This window comes from Stegostoma tigrinum, chromosome 8, assembly GCF_030684315.1.
Source record: "Stegostoma tigrinum isolate sSteTig4 chromosome 8, sSteTig4.hap1, whole genome shotgun sequence".
Lineage (NCBI taxonomy): Eukaryota > Metazoa > Chordata > Chondrichthyes > Orectolobiformes > Stegostomatidae > Stegostoma > Stegostoma tigrinum.
The window spans coordinates 100,986,646-101,010,241 of NC_081361.1; the positions used below are offsets into that span (position 1 = coordinate 100,986,646).

Below are 23,596 nucleotides of genomic sequence, written 5' to 3' on the forward strand. Positions count from 1 at the left end.
AGAAAAGGGAAAAGAATCCTATCTGGTAACTGGGCCCAGCTGGCGCCTTCCCCAACTGGTCAGGGGGCCAACTGGGACTGTGCGGGGTGACGACTGCCGGGGCGGTTTCTTTGCTTTGTTTTGTTTTTTTCTGTTTTGTTTTTTTTCCTTTAGTTGGTGTGCGTACCCCCGGATAACCCGGAGTGGCTTGCGTGACTGGGTAGGTGTATAAATGTTTTATTTTTTGTACATTCTATGAATAAAGTATATTTTTTCAAATAAAAAAAAAAGGTGACGAAACGTCTGGGAACAAACCTTCCAGCTCAGTGAGCAAACTCACATCTAGTCAGTATGTTCCTCATCAGCCCATGAATGCTTGGTTGGGGAGTTTGGAAGTGAACATTCACCAAAGCTAGGACTTGCAAAGTTTCCACAAACAAAGGTCTGATTATGGAAACCGCAACTGATTTGTTAATTTTTAAACTGAGCTGGTAGAATTTTATTCAACCAAAGTATTCAGGGATATGAGATGATGAAATGTGAGGCTGGATGAACACAGCAGGCCCAGCAGCATCTCAAGAGCACAAAAGCTGACGTTTCGGGCCTAGACCCTTCATCAGAGTGTCTGGGCCCGAAACGTCAGCTTTTGTGCTCCTGAGATGCTGCTGGGCCTGCTGTGTTCATCCAGCCTCACATTTTATTATCTTGGATTCTCCAGCATCTGCAGTTCCCATTATCACTATTCAGGGATATGGTTCAACAATCGAAGTAGGTAAGTCATGGCTTGAAGGAATAAATTGCTTCTCCTGTTCCTATCAGAATCCCTTCACTATAGAGACCTGAAAATGTTCATGGAAGCCACCTGTCCAAGAAAGATTGGTGTTAGTCAGCATGCTGGGGGCATATTTTTTAAGTGAGAGGAGAGAGTTTTAAAGGGACATGAGGAGCAATTTTTTTTTTACAGCGAGTCATTCATGTGTTGAATAAACTACCAGAGGAAGTGGTGGATGCAGGTACATCGCAAACTTTAAAAGACATTTGGACAGTATATGAATAGGAAAGATTTGGAGCGGTATGGCCAAACACAGGCAACTGGGAGTAGTTTAGTTTGGGAACATAGCTGGTATGGACCAGTTGGGCCAAAGGATCTGGTTCCATGCTGTACGACTCTATCATATCCCAGGAATCAAGGACTGCCCTATGGCAGTTTTGAGCCGTTAAAAGTTCAATATTTTCTGTTGAAGGGTCTAGGCCTGAAACATCAGTATTTGTGCTCTTAAGGTGCTGCTTGGCCTGCTGTGTTCATCCAGCTCCACGCTGTGTTATCTCGGATTCTCCAGCATCTGCAGTTCCCATTATCTCGAATATTTAAAATATGTTCATTTCCTTTCCATCTCATCAGGAACTCTCAAAGTTGCAAAGTGCTTGACAGCTAATATTCACAAGACATTGAAGAAAAACTGGATTGGTTGGCCCTATTTTCACACACGTTGAAAAAGGTGGGGAGGAAGTTTCAAATAAACTTGTAAAATTTTAACTGCACCAAACAGAAAGGATGCGCCCAATGAAGAGAGATCCCAGACAAGGTACAGTGTAGGTCATTTTGGGCTGATACAAAGAGGAGTTTCTCCCCCAAGAGAATGGCGAGCCTGTGGAATTCTCTGTCATAGTGGATGAAGCCAGAACAGTGAATGTTTTCGAGGAGGAGTTAGGTAGAGTTCATAGGGCTAAAGGGATCAAAAGCATGTGGAGAAAACGGGAATAGGAGACTGATTCAGATAATCACCAGCGATCATATTGGAGATAATGGGAACTGCAGATGCTGAAGAATTCCAAGATAATAAAACGTGAGGCTGGATGAACACAGCAGGCCAAGCAGCATCTCAGGAGCACTAAAGCTGACGTTTCGGGCCTAGACCCTTCATCAGAGATCATATTGAATCACTTAGTCGGCTCAAATGGCCCACTCCTGCTATTCAGTGAAATTATCTTATAAATGTAGAAATACAGTCACTACTTCACAGGTACTAACAACTCAATTCTTGAAACAAGGTACCATGTTTTTAAAAATCACACTGCTATTTCAGTGATTCAGCAGCACTCCCTCAGCACTGACCCTCCGACAGCACAACGTTCTTTCTGCACTGGGAGTGTTTGCTCAGATTATCTGTCTGTACAGGCTACACAGTTGTACAGGGTCGGATACTAAAGTTTCAAACCACTGACTGAGAGACAAAATACAAATACTCCAGCATTATGAAACCATCGGCGAATCCTTTAAACACATCAATTCGCCCCTGTACCTAAAAAGCACACCTGAGGGACAACTTCTTTGCACAGAGGGTGGAGTGTGTACAGAATGGGCTGCCAGAGGAAGTGGTGGAAGCTGATACATTACAACACTTAAAAGGCATCTGGATGGGGACATGATAAGCAAGGGTTTAAGAGGAATATGGGCCAAATGGGACTAGATTTATTCAGGATGTCTCGTTAGTGCAGACAGCTTGGACCAAAAGGTCTGTTTCCATGCTGTACATCTCAATGACTATTGATTGTTTGAGAATGTGGGGTTACAGAATCAAGGGTGGGGTGGGTGAGGGTAGAAAATAGTCTGGGGAGGGAGTGGGGAGGGAGAACTGCTGTGGGTGAGGGAGTGGGGGGGGAGAACTGCTGTGGGTGAGGGAGTGGGGGGTGGCTGCTGTGGGTGAGGGAGTGGGGGGGGCTGCTGTGGGTGAGGGAGTGGGGGGGGAGAACTGCTGTGGGTGAGGGAGTGGGGGGGGGCTGCTGTGGGTGAGGGAGTGGGGGGGGGGCTGCTGTGGGTGAGGGAGTGGGGGGTGGCTGCTGTGGGTGAGGGAGTGGGGGGGGCTGCTGTGGGTGAGGGAGTGGGGGGGGCTGCTGTGGGTGAGGGAGTGGGGGGGGAGAACTGCTGTGGGTGAGGGAGTGGGGGGGGGCTGCTGTGGGTGAGGGAGTGGGGGGGGAGAACTGCTGTGGGTGAGGGAGTGGGGGGGGCTGCTGTGGGTGAGGGAGTGGGGGGGGCTGCTGTGGGGGATTACCAAGTTGAAGACACACCGCCCCCCTCCCCACCGAGTTCCAGAGCATTCCCCCCACCTTTCCTCCTCTCCCCCCACTTCCCCCTATCCTCCGCCGGGTTCCAGAACATTCCCTCCACCCCCGGTACCCGCCGCGCTCACTCTCTCACCATTCCGCTCCCGCTCCGCCGCCCGGCTACCAGCTCTGCCCCGCACTCAGGACCTCGACACCGCCCCGCACAGCTGTCCCCGTCACTGCCTGCACGCTACCGCGCCTGCGTGCGAGCCCAGCATCCCCTCCTGCTGGCGGGAGTGGGGCACTGCGGGAGCAGACACTCCTTGAATCTGTGCAAATGGCAATGACAACACCAGGCAAAAAAAAAGTTGGAGGGTAAGGTTAAGAGGACTGAAGGACGGACTTGCATTTATTCCCAGATTTTCACCACTTCTGGAGGCTTCAAGGCAGAAAACCAGGAATCTTTTGTCACAACTCACTGGGTTCGTGCACTTTCAGCTTCCTGTCGATTTACCTCTTTTGTCAACAGTTTGGTTCCAAAGATTTGGATCCTTCTCCAGTTAAAGACTTTGATTAACTCCTGTGGCTCTTATTGTAATTATGGGTCCAGTTGCATCATTATTTAAAAAAAATTTACAAAAAAAACCTTCATATCATTCGTATCTGCTGTTCCCGGTGTGGCCTCCTCTACATCAGAGAGACCAAGCGGAGGCTTGGAGACCGCTTTGCAGAACACCTACGCTCGGTTCGCAATAAACAACTGCACCTCCCAGTCACAAACCATTTCCACTCCCCCTCCCATTCTTTAGATGACATGTCCATCATGGGCCTCCTGCACTGCCACAATGATGCCACCCGAAGGTTGCAGGAACAGCAACTCATATTCCGCTTGGGAACCCTGCAGCCCAATGGTATCAATGTGGACTTCACCAGTTTCAAAATCTCCCCTCCCCCAACCTCATCCCAAGGCCAGCCCAGCTCGTCCCTGCCTCCTTGAGATAGCAGGAACTGCAGATGCTGGAAAAGCTGAGATAACAAGGCGTAGAGCTGGATGAACACAGCAGGCCAAGAAGCATCAGAGGAGCAGGAAGGCTGACATTTTGGGCCTAAACCCTTCTTCAGAAAGCAGGAATTGCAGATGCTGGAGAATCTCCTTGATCTGCTCCTCCCACCTTACTGACCAACCCCCCACCCCCACTTCCTACCTCCTCGTCTCATACCCACCTCCTTGACCTGTCCATCTTCACTCCCACCTACCCACCCCTCCCTCCTCATTGACCAACCCCCATCCCAACTCCCTACCCACACTCACCTGTACTGGCATCATCATCAACTCCTCTCTGTCTTCTCTCCCACCTGTCTGCTCCACTATTCATCTTCTATCATTGCCTCCCGCTCTCTCTATTTATTTCAGAGCCCCCTGCCCTCCCCATTTCTGAAGAAGGGTCCAGACCTGAAACATCAGCCTTTCCTGCTCCTCCGACGCTGCCTGGCCTGTTGTGTTCATCCAGCTCCGTACTTTGTTATCTCAGAGTCCAGCATCGGCAGTTCCTACTATCTCTTCATATCGTTTGCCTGCTTGCCTTTCTTTCGCTTTCTCAACTCCCATCCCTCTCCTGTTTCATGGGGAGATGGAGAAAACACTTTAACTAATGGATCAGCTCAAAATGTAGCTGCAAGATGTGAATGCATTGGGAAGAGTGCAGAAGTGATTTACAAGCTTCAGGCGGTGAGGCAATGACCTGGTGATGCTATTGCTGGACTGTTAATCCAGATACCCAAGTGATATTTTGGAGACATAGATTAGATTCCCTACAGTGTGGAAACAGGCCCTTCGGCCCAACAAGTCCACAGCACCCCTTGAAGCATCCCACCCAGACCCATCCCCCTATAACCCACACACCCCTGAACACTACGGGCCATTTAGCGTGGCCGATCCACCTAGACTGCACATCTTTGGACTGTGTGAGGAAACTGGACTACCGGAGGAAACCTACGCAGACACGGAGAGAAGGTGCGAACTCCACACAGATGGTCGCCTGAGGCTGGAATCAAACCTGGGTCCCTGATGCTGTGAGGCTGCAGTGCTAACCACTGAGCCACTGTGCCGCCATAATACATAGGATCATGTCACATCACAACAGATAGTAGAATTAGGAGTTTAACGATAACCATAAATCCATTGTCGATTGTTGTAAAAATCTGGCTCACTCATATCCTTTAGGGAAGGAAATCTGTCGTCCTTACATAATCTGGTCGATGTGTGCCTCCAGACTCAAAGCAATGTGGTTGACTCTTAACTGCCGTCTGGGCAACTGGCTGCACAATTAATGCTGGCCTAGCCAGAGATGAATGAATTTTAAAAAGGCTTCAGCAATGAGGAAAATTAAATGATTTACTCTGTCCAGCTCAGTCATGATTTTGAAAACCTCTAACAAATCTCCCATGCAGCTTCCTTCTCTCCGAATAAACCACAGAACATAGAACATAGAAAAGTACAGCACAGTACAGGCCCTTCAGCCCACGATGTTGTGCCATGGAATAATCCTAATCCAAAATTAAAATAACCTAACCTACATTCCCCTCAATTCACTGCTGTCCATGTGCATGTCCAGCAGTCGCTTAAATGTCACTAATGACTCCGCTTCCACGACTACCACTGGCAAAGTATTCCATGTGCTCACAACTCACGGGTGAAGAACCTCCCTCTGACGTCTCCTTCCTCCTAACACCTTAAAACTATGACCCCTCGTGGCAGTCAATCCTGCCCTGCGGAAAAGTCTCTGGCTATCGACTCTATCCATGCCTCTCATTACCTTGTACACCTCGATCAGGTCACCTCTCTTCCTCCTTCTCTCCAAAGAGAAAAGTCCGAGCTCAGTCAACCTCTCCTCGTAAAACAAGCCCTCCAGTCCAGGCAGCATCCTGATAAACCTCCTTTGCACCCTCTCCAAAGCCTCCACATCTTTCCCATAATAGGGCGACCAGAACTGGACACAATATTCCAAGTGTGGTCTCACCAGGGTTTTGTAGAGCTGCAGCATAACCTCGCGGCTCTTAAACTCGATCCCACTGTTAATCAAAGCCAACCAGTCCGAATTTTTTTAATCTGTCCTCATCACTGAGTTCCTTATTGCTGGAATCATTCTTGTAAATGCATTCATATCTGTCCTGTAATGAACTGATTTGCCGAACAAATCCGGTGGCATTTTCAAGGAGGTGACTAAATGGTAGATGAGGGTAGGGCAGATGATAGAGTTAATATGGATTTCAGCAAAACCTTTGAGAAGGTCCAATATGGGAAACTGATAAAGGAAGTTAAAGCTCACAGGATCTAATGTAACTTAGCAAGTAGGATGCAAATGGAAAAATGTCTTGGGTGGTGGGGTCGGATTGTAGGATGCAAAATGAATGACAGGAGACAGAGGGTGGTGGTAGAAAACTGTTTGTGTAATTGGACCCCAATGGTTGGAGCCCAATGTGGAGTGGCATACCACAGGAATCTAGTGCTGGGTCCACTATTGTTTGTGATATTCATAAATAATGTAGATGAGAATGTGGGAGAGATGATATGCAGGCTTGTAATTGACACAAAGATTGGCCAAGTGACTGATGGTGAGGAGGAAGGTGTTAAGCTACAGGAGGATATAAACAACAAAATGTGAGGCTGGATGAACACAGCAGGCCAAGCAGCATCTCAGGAGCACAAAAGCTGACGTTTCAGGCCTAGACCCTTCATCAGAGAGGGGGAATGGGGTGATGGTTCTAGAATAAATAGGGAGAGAGGGGGAGGCGGACCGAAGATGGAGAGAAAAGAAGATAGGTGGAGAGAGTATAGGTGGGGAGGTAGGGAGGGGATAGGTCAGTCCAGGGAAGACGGACAGGTCAAGGAGGTGGGATGAGGTTAGTAGGTAGATGGGGGTGCGGCTTGGGGTGGGAGGAAGGGATGGGTGAGAGGAAGAACCGGTTAGGGAGGCAGAGACAGGTTGGACTAGTTTTGGGATGCAGTGGGTGGAGTGGAAGAGCTGGGCTGGTTGTGTGTTGCAGTGGGGGGAGGGGACGAACTGGGCTGGTTTAGGGATGCAGTTGGGGAAGGGGAGATTTTGAAACTGGTGAAGTCCACATTGATACCATTAGGCTGCAGGGTTCCCGGGCAGAATATGAGTTGCTGTTCCTGCAACCTTCGGGTGGCATCATTGTGGCACTGCAGGAGGCCCATAATGGACATGTCATCTAAAGAATGGGAGGGGGAGTGGAAATGGTTTGCGACTGGGAGGTGCAGTAGTTTGTTGCGAACTGAGCGGAGGTGTTCTGCAAAGCGGTCTCCAAGCCTCCACTTGGTTTCCCCAATGTAGAGGAAGCCACACCGGGTACAGTGGATGCAGTATACCACATTGGCAGATGTGCAGGTGAACCTCTGCTTAATGTGGAATGTCATCTTGGGGCCTGGGATAGGGGTGAGGGGGGAGGTGTGGGGGCAAGTGTAGCATTTCCTGCGGTTGCAGGGGAAGTTGCCGGGTGTGGTGGGGTTGGAGGGCAGTGTGGAGCAAACAAGGGAGTCACGGAGAGAGTGGTCTCTCCGGAAAGCAGACAGGGGTGGGGATGGAAAAATGTCTTGGGTGGTGGGGTCGGATTGTAGATGGCGGAAGTGTCGGAGGATGATGCGTTGTATCCGGAGGTTGGTGGGATGGTGTGTGAGAACGAGGGGGATCCTCTTTGGGCGGTTGTGGCGGGGGCGGGGTGTGAGGGACGTGTTGCGGGAAATACGGGAGACGCGGTCGAGGGCGTTCTCGATCACTGTGGGGGGAAAGTTGCGGTCCTTGAAGAATTTGGACATCTGGGATGTGCGGGAGTGGAATGCCTCATTCTGGGAGCAGATGCGGCGGAGGCGGAGGAATTGGGAATAGGGGATGGAATTTTTGCAGGAGGGTGGGTGGGTGGGAGGAGGTGTATTCTAGGTAGTTGTGGGAGTCGGTGGGCTTGAAATAGACATCAGTTACAAGCTGGTTGCCTGAGATGGAGACTGAGAGGTCCAGAAAGGTGAGGGATGTGCTGGAGATGGCCCAGGTGAACTGAAGGTTGGGGTGGAAGGTGTTGGTGAAGTGGATGAACTGTTCGAGCTCCTCTGGGGAGCAAGAGGCTGTGCCGATACAGTCATCAATGTCCCGGAGGAAGAGGTGGGGTTTGGGGCCTGTGTAGGTGCGGAAGAGGGACTGTTCCACGTAACCTACAAAGAGGCAGGCATAGCTGGGGCCCATGCGGGTGCCCATGGCCACCCCCTTAGTCTGTAGGAAGTGAGAGGTGAGGATATAAACAGTCTGGTCAGATAGGCAGATCAATACAGATAGAAAAGACAAGAGAGTACTCAATGAATGGCAGTACACTAGGAAGCTCAGAGGAACAGAAGGATCATGGGATGCATGTCCACAGATCCCTGAAGGTGGCAGGACAAGTTAATAGAGGAGTTAAGGTGACATACAGGATACTTGCCTTGATCAGGCTTTGCATTGATTATAAAAGCATGGACATCACTTTGGAGCTGTGCAGGACTTTGGTTAGGCCACAGCTGGAGTACCGTATGCGACTCTGATCACCACATTGTAGGAGGGATGTGATTGCACTGGAGAGGATGCAGAGGAGATTCACCAGGATATTTCTGGGATGGAGCATTTCAGTGATAGAAAGGTGGACTGCACCTCGCAGTTGCGAACCATTTCAACTCTCCCTCCCAATCTTTGGATGACATGTCCATCCTGGGCCTCCTGCAGTGCCATAATGATGCCACCCGAAGGTTGCAGGAACAGCAACTCACATTCCGCTTGGGAACCCTGCAGCCCAATGGTATCAATGTGAACTTCACAAGATTCAAAATCTCCCCTCCCCCAACCGTATCCCAAAACCAGCCCAGCTCGTCCCTGCCTCCCTAACCTGTCCTTCCCCCCACTTATCTCCTACTCCCACCTCAAGCCCCACCCCCACCTCCTACCTACTAACCTCATCCCGCCCCCTTGACCTGTCCTTTCTCCCTGAACTGACCTATCTCCTCCCTACCTCCCCACCTACACTTACCTTACTGGCTCCATCCGCGCCTCTTTGACCTGTCTATCTCCTCTCTACCTATCTTCTCCTTTATCCATCTTCTACCCGCCTCTCCCCTCTCTATTTATTTCAGAATCTCCTTCCCCTCCCCCATTTCTGAATAAGGGTCCAGACCCGAAACGTCAGCCGTTTTCCCCCAGCTCCACACTGTTTTATGTCAGACTCCAGCATCTGCAGTTCTTACTAACTCTCTGAATAAAAACATTTCTCCTCATCTCACTCACAGCTCTCTTGTTGACAATCTTGAAGTTGTGTTTCCTGGTTACTGACATACCATCTAGTGGAAACAGAATATCCTTCTTTACCCTGTCAAAATTATTCATAATTTTGAACACCTCACCTAGGTCAACTCTTATTTTTTTTCTGCTCCTAGCAGAATAACACCATAAGATATAGGAGCAGAATTAGGCCATTCGGCTCATTGGGTCTGCTCTAACATTCGATCATTGCCAATGTGTTTCTCAACCTTATTCTCCCGCCTTCTCCCTATAACCTTGAGTCCCTCATCAATCAAGAAATTATCTATCTCTGTCTTAAATACACTCAATGACTTGGCTCTACAGGTCTCTGCAGCAATGAGTTCTGCAGATTCACCACCCTCTGGCTGAAGAAATTCCTCCTCACATTAGTTCTAAAAAGTGTACCCTTCACTCCTAGGCTGTGCTGTTGGGTCCCAGTCTCTCCTACTAGCGGAAACATTTTCTCCATGTGTACTTTATCCAGGCCTGTCAGTACTCTGGAAGTTTCAATCAGATCCCTACTAGTCTTTCCAAATTCCATCCAGCACAGAACCAGAGTCATTAGTCACTCCTCATATGACAAACCTTTCATCTCTCGGATCATTCTTGTAAACCTCCCCTGCAGCCTCTCCTATGCCAGCACATCATTCCTTACATATGGGGCCCGAAACTGCTCATAATATTCCAAATGCGGTCTGACCAGATTCAGCATTATATAGCCTCAGCAGCACATCTCTGTCACTGTGTTCTAGCTTTCTTGAAATGAATGTTAACATTGCATTTGTCTTCCTAACAGCCAACTAAACCTGCAAGTTAACCTTAAGAGAATTCTGAACTAAGGTTCCCAACTCTCTTTGTGCTTCAGATTTCTGAAGCCTTTCCCCATGCAGAAAACAATCTATGCCTTGATTCATCCTACCAAGTGTATATCTTTACACTTTTCCACATTGTATTTCATCTACCACTTCTTTGCTCACTCTCCTACCCTGGTCAGCACCTTCTGCAGCCTCCCTGCTTCTTCAACACTACCTGTACATCCACCTATCTTTGTATCATCTGCTAATTCAGCAACAATGCCCGACTTCACTGGCCATTGGCTGCCATTCTGAAAAAGACGCCTCTATTCCCATTCTCTGCCTTCTGTCAGTCAGCCAATTCTCTATCCTTGCCAGTATCATTTTTTTAAAATTCATTCGCAGGATGCGGATGTCTCTGGCCAGCATTTATCGTCCATCCCTAGTTGCTCACAGGGCAGTTGAGAATCGACCACATTGCAGCAGCCCAATGTCTCCTCTTGCCTCTCTCTCTTACCTTTTATAGAACTATTCAGTTTAAAGCCCTAATATTTTCTTTGTTCATTGACGGGATGTGAGCATTGCTGGCTAGGCCATGTATATTGCCATCTCCAATTGCCTGGAGGATCTGGAATCACATGTAATCTGAAAATTGACACCATTTTTGTGGTTATCCATAAATTCCTAATTCCAGATTTGGAATTGAATCCAAGCTCCATTATTTGCCATAGCGGGGATTTGAACCTCGGTCCTCAGAAAATTACCAGGCCTTTGGTTTAATAGTCTAGCAATAATACCATTTCTGCCATTACCTCTTCCAACGATTCACGATTATGAAAGGGTTCTGGTCCCAGCATGATTCAGGTGGACAAACAGGAGGCTGAAAGAACACCTCAAGCCAGGCAGCATCTGGAGGAGAGGTGCTGTCAACATTTCGGCTCTTACCCTTGTTTACTACTGGATTTGGGGTTGTGGGGTGCTGCAGATAAAGGGGGAGGGGTTGTTGAAGGGGTGGAGGCAGAACGGTGGTGGTAGACATTATCCTGGCTGGTCGATGGGAGGGAATCAGGTGCAGCCTGTTCCATTGGAACATCTCCCTCCTTCCCAGCACTGGTGCCAATGTCCCATGAATTCAGATGTTTCTCCCACACCAATCTTTGAGCCACATGCTTACCTCTTTAATCATGTTGAACCTGTGCCAATTTGCTCCTTCCGAAGAATTTGTACCTCAGTACCTTTGCACCCAAGGTGGTACCATAAGCAGTGACTATATAAACTTTTCACTGTAGTCATATGAGTGCATGTTCTAGTAGTCCAGAGATTATTACCTTTTTGGTTATGCATTTTCATTTAGTCCCTAACTGCTCATATTTCCTCAGCAGAACATCTTTCCTCTTCCTACCTATATCATTGGTACCCACATGGACCATGACAACTGGATCTTTCCCCTCCCACTCCAGGTTGCTCTGCAGCCGCGATGAGATTTCCTGAATTAAGGCATCAGGCAGGCGTTTTTTTTTAAAATTCATTTGTGGGATGTGGATGTTGCTGGCTGGCCAGCATTTCTTGCCCTTGAGAAGGTGGTGGTGAGCTGCCTTCTTGAACTGCTACAGTCCTCCTGCTGTGGGTTGACCCACAATGCTATGAAGGAGGGCACTAACCCCCAGATGTTAGTGAGGGGGACTTTGCATGGTCGACAGGGCTGTTTCTGGCAGTGTCTTTGGTGCCTAGGTCGATGCCAGGTGATCTGTCCAGTTCCATTTCTTTGAGTCTTTTAGTGATTGTGTGATTTAGTGATACATCTGAGTGTCTTGCTAGGCTATTTCAGAGGGCAGCTGAGAGTCAACCAAATTGCTGTGGGTCTGGAGTCACACGTAGGACAGACCAGATGAGGGAGGCAGATTTCCTCTCCGAAGGACATTAGTGAACCTGATAGATTTTTCCTGCCAATCATTTCACGGTGATCAGTAGATTTCATAATTCCAGACTTTTCTTTTGAATTCCAATTCCACCATCTGCCGCAGTAGGATTTGAGCCCGGGAACCCAGAACATCAGCTGGGTTTCTGGATTAATAGTTTAGCAATAATACCACCAGACCATTGCCTACCTCTATCACAGCTGATGTGACTCTCGATCCTAGCCACAGGGAACAACATCTACTGACTCCACTATACCAATCGTAACTACATTCCTCATTTCCCCCTGTTTTGAATAGCTTCCTGTACTATGGTGCTGTGGTCAGTTTGTTCATCATCCCATCCCACCCAACTCTCATCCAATCTCTCTAATCTTTCCTTGTATCTAAAATCCCTAATTCTAGTAAATTTCCTTTGAACTCTCTCCAGGGCTTTAGCATCCCTCCATTAATAAGGTGCCCAGAACTGAAGACAATATTCCAATTGTGGTCAGACCAATGATTTGTAGAGGGGAAGCATCACTTAGTCAGTCATACAGCACAGAAACACCCTTTGATCCACCCAGTCCATGCCAACCATGGCTCGAAGGGCCTAATGGCCTACTCCTGCACCTATTGTCTATTGTTACCCAAACTAAACTATTCCCACCTGCCTGCAGTTGGCCCATGAACCCTCCAACCTTTCTTTTTCATATACTTATCCAAATGTCTTTTACACATTGTAACTGTATCCACATCCACCACGTTCTCTGGAAGTTCATTCCACACACAAACCACTCTTTCTAAAAATGTGGTCCTCATGTCCTGTTTAAATCTTTCCCCTCTCACCTTAAAAATACATCCCTTGGTCTTGAAATCCCCCACCATAAGGAAAAGATACTTTTTCTTCCTTGCATTTATACTCTATGCCTCCATTTACAGCCCAACAATCCTCTAATCCTTCTTAATAACTGTTTCCACTTGCCTGGTCATCTTCAGATAATTATGCACATGAATCCCAAGGTCCCTCTGCTCCTGTACTCATCTCAAAGTTGTACCATTGAACCTGTATCATTTACGTGTTCTTTTTTCTATCAAAATGCACTACCTCACATTTCTCTGCACTGAAATTCATCTGCCAGGTGGCTGCCCATTTGGCCAACTCGTCAATGATCCTCTGAAGGAGGAACTGAGGAAGGGTCACTGGAGCCGAAACATTAACTCTGTTATCCTTCATAGATGCTGCCAGACCTGCTGAGCTTTTCCAGAAACTTTGTTTTTGCTCCTAAGTCAGTCAGCATCATCCTCATAATCTACTATTTTCCCTAGTTTAGTGTATTTTGTAAATTTAGACATTTTGCCCCCAACACTCATCCTCAAATTGTTTATATAAATCAGAAAAAGTAAGGGTTCCAACACCGATCCCTGGTAAACATCACTTTCAACTCATCTCTAATCTGAGAAATGCCTATCTATACCTACCCTCAGTTTCCTGTCCTTTAGCCAACTTCTAATCCATGTGGCCCAGGACCCATCATCCCAAACATTCCTAATTTTCTAAGCAGCTTGCCATGTGGCACTGCACAGAATGCTTTCTGGAAGTCCAAATATACAACATGCACAAAAATAGAGATTGCTGGAAAAGCTCAGCAAGTCTGGCAGCATCTGTGAAGAAAAATCACAGTTAACATTTCGGGTCTGGTGACCCTTCCTCAGAACTGATGGTAGCTAGGAAAATGTCGGTTCAGAGGCAGAAGATAGGTTGGGGTGGAAGGGGTAAGGAGTAAATGATAGGTGGGGATAGTGCCCAAAGACAGAGAAGAACAGTTGGACAAAGGAGCGGGTACGAACTGGATAAGAGGGTGAACAGCTGTTAATGGAGACTGTTAGAGAGTAACAGTAGGTAGTGTGTTGTGGCAGGCTATGTGATAACAAGGCCTGGTCTGTGGCGTAGGGGGCTGGGACATGGGAGAGATCAGGCCCTAAAATTATTGAACTCGATCTTGAGTCTTGACGGCTGCAGGGTCCCCAAGTGGAAAATGAGGTGTTGTTATTCCAGCTTGTGCTGAGCTTTGCTGGAGACCTGCAGCTAGCCAGAAACAACTGGAAGCACAGAGTCCTGTTTGCAGACAGAACGTAGATATTCTGCAAAGCAGTCACCCAATGTACGCTTCATTTCGTCAATCTAGAAGGGACCACATTGACAGCAGCAAATGCAGTGGGCTAACTTGTGTAAAGTGCTTCTTCGCCTGCAAGATACCTTTGGGCCCTTGGATACTGAGGAGGAAGGAGGTAAATGGGAAGTAGTTACACCTTTGGCACTTGTAGGGGAAGTTGCCGTGGTGGGGGTGGGAAGAGGGGTGGTGTTGGAAGTGAAGGAAGAGTGGAGCAGCATGTCCCAGAGGGAACGGTCCCTGTGGAAGGTGGACGTGGGGCGGGGAAAGTGTGCCTGGTGGTGGCAGAAATTATAGCTTTTGATCTTCTGGCTGTTGATACCGGTGGAGTGGTAGGTAAGAACAAGGGGAACCCCATCGCTATTGCAGGACGGAAGAGATAGAGTAACAGCAGAACTGCACACAATGGGCCAGACTTGGTTGAGGTCCCTGTTAACAATGGTGCTGGAGAATCCTCAGTTGAGGAGAAAGGTGGACGTTTCAGAGGCTCCCTTATCAAAGTTCGCCTCATCGGAACATATGCGACAGAGACGGACGAACTGGGAGAAGGGGATGGAGTCTTTATAGGCAGCAAGTTACAAGGATGTATTGTTCAGGTAGCTGTGGAAGTCTCTGATGAAGGTTCTCAGCCCGAAACATCAGCTTTTGTGCTCCTGAGATGCTGCTTGGCCAGCTGTGTTCATCCAGCTCCACACTTTGTTATCCTGGATTCTCCAGCATCTGCAGTTCCCATTATCAGCTGTGGAAGTCAGTGGGTTTATAGCGGGATATTGCGGCCAGTCTATCCCCAGAAATGGAAACAGAGATGTCAAGGAAGGGAGGAGTCAGATGGAATTGGAAGCAAAATTGATAAACTTTTACAATTCCAGACAAGAGAGAGAAGCAGCACTGGTGATATCATTAATATGTTGGAGAAAGAGTTGTGGATGGGGGCCGGGTTAGGCTTGGAACAAGGAATGTTCTACTTACCCCATGAAGAAACAGGCATAACAGGGACCCATGCGGTTACCCATGCCACCCCTCTGACCTGAAGAAAACGAGAGGAGTTGGAAGAGACGACGTTGAGGCCGAGGATGAACTCGGCCAAGAAAAGGAGGGTTGTGGGTGGGTGGGGATAGTTCAGGCCTTTGCACCAGGAAGAAGCGGAGAGCTGAGAGATGGACATATAAAGGGATCACACGTTCATGGTGAAGAGGCAGTGGCTGAAGCCTGCTTAACTGGAAGTGGTGCAAAGCGTCAGAGCAATCACAGAGGTACATGGGCAGGGACTGGGCCAGGGAGAAAATACCAAGTCAAGATAGGAAGATATGAGTTCAGAAGGGCAGGAGCAGGCTGTCCAGACAATCCTGTTTGTGAATTTTCAGAAGGAGGTAGAAGCAAGCTGTGTGGGGCTGGGGGACTCTCAGCTCGGAGGCAGTGGAGGGGAGATCACCAGATGAAATAACGGCTATAGTTGATACAGTTGTTGACGTGCTATGGTGGGGTCATAGTCCAGAGGAAGATAGGAGAAGGTATCAGAGATCTGGCAATCAGCTTCTGCCACAGAGGTCCATACGCCAGACTACAACAGCACCACCCTTGTCAACAGGCTTAATAACAAAGCCAGGGTTGGATCTAAGCACATCGAGGGCAGTCAGTTCAGAGGGAGATAGGTTGGTTTGGGGGGTGCAGAGCATGATCCTCATCCACTGCTTGTCAAAGAACTCAATTAGTCAGACATGAGATAGTAGGAACTGCAGATGCTGGAGAATCTGAGATAACAAGGTGTACAGCTGGATGAACACAGCAGGCCAAGCATCATCAGAGGAGCAGGAAAGCTGACGTTTCGGGCCTAGACCATTCCTGCTCCTCTGATGCTGCTTGGCCTGCTGTGTTCATCCAGCTCTACACCTTGTTATCTCTTTAGTCACACATGATCTGCTTTCAGAGGTGTGTAAGATTACAAGGGCTATGGATAGAAAGCAGATACCCAGAGTCAAAGGGGCAATAACAAGGGAGCATAATTTTAAGGTGCAAAGCAGAAGGATGACAGGGATTGGAGGAAAACGTTTTCACCCAGAGAGCGGTGGGTGACTGGAATGCACTGCCTGAGAGAGCAGTTGATGTAAGAAATCTCACAACCTTTGAAAAAAGGCATTTGGATGAGCACTTGAAATGTCATAACATTCAAGGCTGTAAACCTTGTGTGGAAAAGAGGGACTAGTGTGGATTTATCATGGCTTTGGCAGTACAGACTCAATGGGCCAAAGGGCCTCTTCTACGGTGTTCTAGACTCTCCAGCCAGGAGGAAATAACCTCCCTGTATCCACTGAGCCAAACCTTCTCAGAGCATTATATGTTTCAACAAGATCACTTTTCATTCTTCCACAGTATAGTCCCATTTCACTTGATCATTCTCACAGGACACCTGTCAATGCAATTCTCCATATTAGTAAATGATAGAGGGGGACTGGAGAAAGATCAAATTTTTTAAAAAATCAATAATTGCAACACAACCAGGAGAATACATTAAACAAACCAGGTTCACTTGTCTGGAAAACAAAAAGCTGAGGGATGATTTGAATAAGATTGAGGTCTGATAGGATAGACCTAGAACAGGTATTTCCACTTTTTGAGACAATTCAAATTAAGGGCTATGGAGTATGAGACAGTCATTAATGGATCCAAAATGAAATTAAAGAGGAATTTCTTTATCCAGAATGGTTAGAATGTGGATAACAAACAGCGACTGAGGTGAGTAGCATGAATATGGTTTTAAGGGAAGCTGGGATAAGCATAAGACAGAGAAAAGAATATAGGAATGTGTTGGTCAAGTGAGATGAAGAGCAGGCGGAACTCATGCTAAACATAAATTGCAGCGTGGATTATTTTGGTTGAATGGCCTGTTTCTGTGCTGTACGTCCATTTACTTGAATATCTAGTCAAGTCAACCACATGACGAACAGTAGCAAGGTAACAGTAACTGTTGGTAAGAACTTTCCAAGTGAGGAGGGTACCAAGTACAGGAGACAGACAGATTTAAAATAAAAACAAATTAAATTTCAACAATTCATTTGTTTGAAGTGCTTCTTTATTTTTAGCTATTTATTTGTTCATCATATTTTGAGAATGTTATGTTCGATTGCAGGCTACCGCTAAATTTCCCTTAGGTCCAAAATCTCTCAAGTGCCGGTCACCATAAATTGTTGAGTCACTTTCAGAAAATGTTACAGACATAAAAAGGGGTCCTGTTCTCAACAGAAGTAAACTTTAACTCCTCTCTGCATTGCATAGAAAGAAAAGTGGGTTTGTGTGGTGGGGTCAGTCTAGGAATCAGAATTGCATTGTGAGGCATTTATTCGATGTAAACAAAATGATCTTTCACTGCTCGTATTTCTCGATGTGTTGTCGTGCGATGATCATTCTCTGGATTTGAGCAGTGCCTTCGTAGATCTGGAAAAGTTGTTGCATTTAAAAATATAAATCAGAAAGTGCAGCATGATGTATTTAGTTTGTACATGTAACAGAAACAAATCAAAATCAAATTAATTTGCTGCATAAGAAATAGCTGTGGCCATTATTACTTTATGTATAAATAGCAATAAATCATTGTAAATAATGTGCATTTACATAGCACTGTTAATGTAAAGGTCCCCAATCACTCCACTCAAAATCTGACACCAAGCTCCATGAGGTGGTAGCAGGGCAGGTGACAAACTAGGAGGTTTTAAGCAGAGCTTTAAAGAATGACACACACTGATTTTGGGTGGTTTTGGTGGTGATTCCAGAGCTCAAGGACCATGTAGCTGAAGCCATGACCACAAATGGTTCATGCAGTAAAATCAGGGAGAGATTCCAACTGGAGGTGTAGAGAGATCCTGTGGGGTCAGAGGTTACAGAAGTTGGTAAATGGACCAAGGCTGTGAAAGCATATTTTTCCCCCCGAATCAATGTACTGTCGAACTAGGTGTCAGGGACAGAATAGGAGAGATGAACAAGATTTTGAGATATGGTCAGCAGAGTTTGAAAGTCTTAAATGAAAAATAGAAATAAAACAGAAACCAGCTGGGGAAGAATACAATGTCTATGATGTACTGTAGGCTCCATCACGACCAGGTTGTCTGATTCAAACTGACATAACACTAAATCACATGTGCTCATTTAAACCACAGTCACTGAGACTTCACCATAGGAAAAACACACAATGTTCAGTCACTGATGTATTCAAATCAGAAATAAAACCTGACAGAGGTCAAGCAAATGTCAAAAGGACTCCACGTTAAATAGTGCACAAGGGAACATCTGACTCCTGATCGCAGCTCATACTGTGACATTAAAGAGAAAGGAGATTGCAACAACTTCAAATACTTGCAGCCAAATTTCTGAAATAAAGGAATTATTTTAATGTTGGGAAATCTGCAGACATAATATGTGGTGAGATAAATGAGCAGCAAAATGGCTTTAAAACCCTCCCACTTCCTACAGTCTAAGGGGATGGCCATAGGAATCCACATGGGCCAAAGCTATGCCTGCCTCTCTCCATCCAGAACATAGAACATAGAACATTACAGCACAGTACAGGCCCTTCGGCCTTCAATGTTGTGCCCACCTGTCATACCGATCTCAAGCCCATCTAACCTACACTATTCCATCTACGTCCATAAGCTTATCCAATGACGACTTAAATGTACCTAAAGTTGGCGAATCTACTACCGTTGCAGGCAAAGCGTTCCATTCCCTTACTACTCTGAGTAAAGAAACTACCTCTGACATCTGTCCTATATCTTTCGCCCCTCAATCTAAAGCTATGCCCCCTCGTGCTCGCCGTCACCATCCTAGGAAAAAGGCTCTCCCTACCCACCCTATCGAACTCTGATTATTTTATATGTTTCAATTAAGCCACCTCTCAACCTTCTTCTCTCTAATGAAAACAGCCTCAAGTCCCTCAGCCTTCCCTCGTAAGACCTTCCCTCCATACCAGGCAACATCCTAGTAAATCTCCTCTGCACCCTTTCCAAAGCTTCCACATCCTTCCTATAATGCGGTGACCAGAACTGTACACAATACTCCAAATGCGGCCGCACCAGAGTATTGTACAGCTCCACCATAACCTCTTGGTTCCGGAACTCGATCCCTCTATTAATAAAAGCTAAAACACTGTATGCCTTCTTCACAGCCCTGTCAACCTGGGTGGCAACTTTCAAGGATCTGTGTACATGGACACCGAGATCTCTCTGCTCATCTACACTAATAAGAATCTTACCATTAGCCCTGTACTTTGCCTTCCGGTTACTCCTACCAAAGTGCATCACCTCACACTTGTCTGCATTAAACTCCATTTGCCACCTCTCAGCCCAGCTCTGCAGCTTATCTATGTCTCTCTGCAACCTACAGCATCCTTCGTCACTATCCACAACTCCACCGACCTTAGTGTCGTCTGCAAACTTACTAACCCATCCTTCTACCTCCTCATCCAGGTCATTTATAAAAATGACAAACAGCAGTGGACCCAACACCGACCCTTGCGGTACACCACTAGCAACTGGTCTCCAGGATGAACATTTCCCATCAACTACCACCCTCTGTCTTCTTTCAGCAAGCCAATTTCCGATCCAAACTGCTGTATCTCCCACAATTCCATTCCTCCACATTTTGTACAATAGCCTATTGTGGGGAACCTTTTCGAACGCTTTGCTGAAATCCATATACACCACATCAACCGGTTTACTCTCGTCTACCTGTTTGGTCACCTTCTCAAAGAACTCAATAAGGTTTGTGAGGCACGACCTTCCTTTCACAAAACCATGCTGACTATCCCTAATCAATTTATTCTTTTCTAGATGATTATAAATCCTATCTCTTATAACCTTTTCCAACACTTTACCAACAACTGAGGTAAGACTCACTGGTCTATAATGACCAGGGTTGTCTCTACTCCCCTTCTTGAACAGGGGAACCACATTTGCCATCCTCCAGTCATCTGGCACTATTCCTGTAGACAATGACGAGTTAAAGATCAATGCCAAAGGCTCGGCAATCTCCTCCCTGGCTTCCCAGATGATCCGAGGATAAATCCCATCCGGCCCAGGGGACTTATCTATCTTCACCCTCTGAAGGATTTCTAATACCTCTTCCTTGTGAACCTCAATCCCACCTAGTCTAGTAGTCTGTATCTCAGTATTCTCCTCGACAACATTGTCGTTTTCTAGAGTGAATACTGTTGAAAAATATTCATTTAGCGCTTCCCCTATCTCATCTGACTCCATACACAACTTACCACTACTATCCTTGATTGGGTCTAATCTTACTTTCATCAATCTTTGATTCCTTAAATACCGATAGAAAGCCTTAGGGTTTACCCTGATCCTAACCACCAACAACTTCTCATGTCTCCTCCTGGCTCTTCTGAGCTCTCTCTTTAGGTCTTTCCTGGCTACCTCGTAGCCCTCAAGTGCCCGAACTGAGCCTTCACATCTCATCCTAACATACGCCTTCTTCTTCCTCTTGACCAGAGATTCCACCTCCTTCGTAAACTACAGTTCCCGCACTCTACAGCTTCCTCCCTGCCTGACAGGTACATACTTATCTAGGACACACAGGAGCTTTTCCTTGAATAAGCTCCACATTTCTAATGTGCCCATCCCCTGCAGTTTCCTTCCCCATCCTATGCTCCATAAATCTTGCCTAATCTCATTGTAATTGCCTTTCCCCCAGCTATAACACTTGCCCAATGATATAGACCTATCCCTTTCCATCACTAAAGTAAACATAACAGAATTGTGATCGCTATAACCAAAGTGCTCACCTACTTCCAAATCTAACACCTGGCCAGGCTCATTACCCAGTACCAAATCTAATGTGGCTTCGCCCCTTGTTGACCTATCTACATACTGTGTCAGGAAGCCCTCCTGCACATTCTGGACAAAAACTGACCCATCTATAGTACTCGAACTATAGTGTTCCCAGTCAATATTTGGAAAGTTGAAGTCCCCCATGACAACTACCCTGTCTCTCTCACTCCTATCCAGAATCACTTTGCTATCCTTTCCTCTACATCTCTGGAACTATTCGGAGGCCTATTGAAAACTCCCAACAGGGTGACCTCTCCTTTCCTGTTTCTAACCTCAGCCCATACTACCTCAGTTGACGAGTCCCCAAACATCCTTTCTGCAACTGTAATACTGTCCTTGACCAACAATGCCACACCTCCGTCCCTTTTACCATCTTCTCTGTTCTTACTGAAACATCTAAATCCCGGAACCTGCAACAACCATTCCTGTCCCTGCTCTATCCATGTCTCCGAAATGGCCACAACATCAAAGTCCCAGGTACTAACCCATGCTGCAAGTTCACCCACCTTATTCCGGACGCTCCTGGCATTGAAGTAAACACACTTCAAACCAACTTCTTGCTTGCCGGTGCCATCTTGCGTCCCTGAAACTTTATTTCGGACCACCCTACTCTCAACCTTTTCTATACTAGAACGATAATTTTGTTTCCCATCTCCCTGCTGAATTAGTTTAAACCCACCCGAATAGTCTTAGCAAATTTCCCCCCCAGGATATCGGTACCCCTCTGGTTCAGGTGAAGACCATTTTGCTTGTAGAGGCCCCACCTACTCCAGAATGAGCCCCAATTATCCAAGAATCCAAAACCCTCCCTCCGACACCATCCCTGTAGCCACATGTTCAACTCCTCTCTCTCCCTATTTCCTTGCCTCACTAGCACGTGGCATGGGCAACAAACCAGAGACAACAACTCTGTTCATCCTAGCTCTCAGCTTCCATCCTAGCTCCCTGAATTTCTGCCTTAAATCCCTGTCTCTCTTCCTACCTATGTCATTGGTGCCAATGTGGACCACAACTTGGGGCTGCTCCCCCTCCCCCTTAAGGATCCCAAGAACACGATCAGAGACATCACGCACCCTGGCACCTTGGAGGCAACACACCAACCATGAGTCTCTCTCGTCCCCACAGAAACTCCTATCTGTCTCCCTAACTATGGAGTCCCCAATGACTAATGCTCTGCTCCTCTTCCCCCTTCCCTTCTGAGCAGCAGGGACAGACTCTGTGCCAGAGACCTGTGCCCCACTGCTTTCCCCTGGTAAGTTGTCCCCCCACAACAGTATCCAAAACAGTATACTTATTGTTGCGGGGAATGGCCACAGGGGATCCGTGCACTGACTGCCAGTTCCCTTTCCGTCCCCTAACCGTAACCCATCTGCCTTTTTCCTGTACTTGAGGAGTGACTGCCTCCCTGTAACTTCCCCCAATAACCCCCTCTGCCTCCCGAATGATCCGAAGTTCATCCAGCTCCAGCTCCAGTTCCCTAACGCGGTTTTCAAGGAGCTGGAGTTGGGTGCACTTGCTGCAGATGTAGTCAGCAGGGACACTCGTGGTGACCCTTACCTCCCACATTCTGCAGGAGGAGCATTCAACTGCCCTGACCTCCGTTCCCATTATTCTAAATTCCCAAAGAGACTGTTTAAAAATAAAGAATAAAAAATAAACTTGTTACCTTACCAATCAGGCACACAGAACCTTTGTTTTTGGTTAGAGGAGGAGGATGTGTAGGAGACACTACCCGGGTAGTGTTTCGGGTAACGCAACCACACAAATATATTACCTCACTCACTCACCAGTCCCATGTCGGCTCCTGCTCAGCGTCCCTCCGCCTATTCACGAGGTAAGCTTTTTAACGATTCAAAAACAGTGACTCACCGGCTTCCCGACAGGCTCCTGCTCCAAGCTCCCACTCGCGCTGCTGCTGCAACCAGTGACTGCCTTGAAACCAACATCTACTTCAAGCCCACCAACTACCACAGCTACCTAGACTGCACCTCCTCTCACCCACCTTCCTGCAAGAATGTGATCCCCCACTTTTAATTCCTCCACCTCCACTGTATCTGCTCGCAAGTTGGGGCGTTCCACTCCCGAACATCCCAGATGTCCTGCTATTTCAAGGACCACAACATCACCTCTTTGGAGGTCGAAAATGCCCTCAACCATATCTGTTGCATTTCCCGCAACTCTGCATTCACACCCCCTCTCCACAACAAAAACAAAGACAGAATCCCCTTGCTCTCACTTATCACCCCACTAACCTCCGGATTCAAAGTATCATTCTCTGCCACTTCCACCACCTGCAATCCAATCCCACAACCAAAGATATATTTCCCTCCCCACCCCTATCTGCCTTTCGTAGGGGCCACTCTCTCTGTGATTCCCTCATCTGCCCCACACTCCCCTCCAGCACCACCACCCCCGGCACCTTTCCCCGCAACTGTAGCAAGTGCTACACCTGCCCCTACACCTCCCCCCTCAACCCCATCCAAGGCCCCAAACAAACCTTACGCATTAGATAGAGGTACATCTGCACATCCATCAACGTGG

The 23,596-nt window shown here is 47.2% G+C and overlaps 2 protein-coding genes across 4 annotated transcripts in view; both read right to left on the reverse strand.

The window, feature by feature from the left end:
* rabggtb (Rab geranylgeranyltransferase subunit beta) overlaps nt 1-3,262 on the reverse strand; it is a 55,979-nt gene extending 52,717 nt beyond the window's left edge. The window contains exon 1 of the mRNA XM_048539702.2: nt 3,179-3,262. Coding sequence (XP_048395659.2) covers nt 3,179-3,181 — 3 coding nt within the window. The 5' untranslated portion in view covers nt 3,182-3,262. The remainder of the gene's footprint in view (nt 1-3,178) is intronic.
* Nucleotides 3,263-17,277: 14,015 nt separating this feature from the next.
* Nucleotides 17,278-23,596, reverse strand: part of acadm (acyl-CoA dehydrogenase medium chain) — a 64,457-nt gene continuing 58,138 nt past the window's right edge. For all 3 annotated transcript variants that reach the window (XM_048540068.2, XM_048540070.2, XM_048540067.2), the window contains one exon: nt 17,278-17,657. In XM_048540068.2, coding sequence (XP_048396025.1) covers nt 17,586-17,657 — 72 coding nt within the window. In that variant the 3' untranslated portion in view covers nt 17,278-17,585. The remainder of the gene's footprint in view (nt 17,658-23,596) is intronic.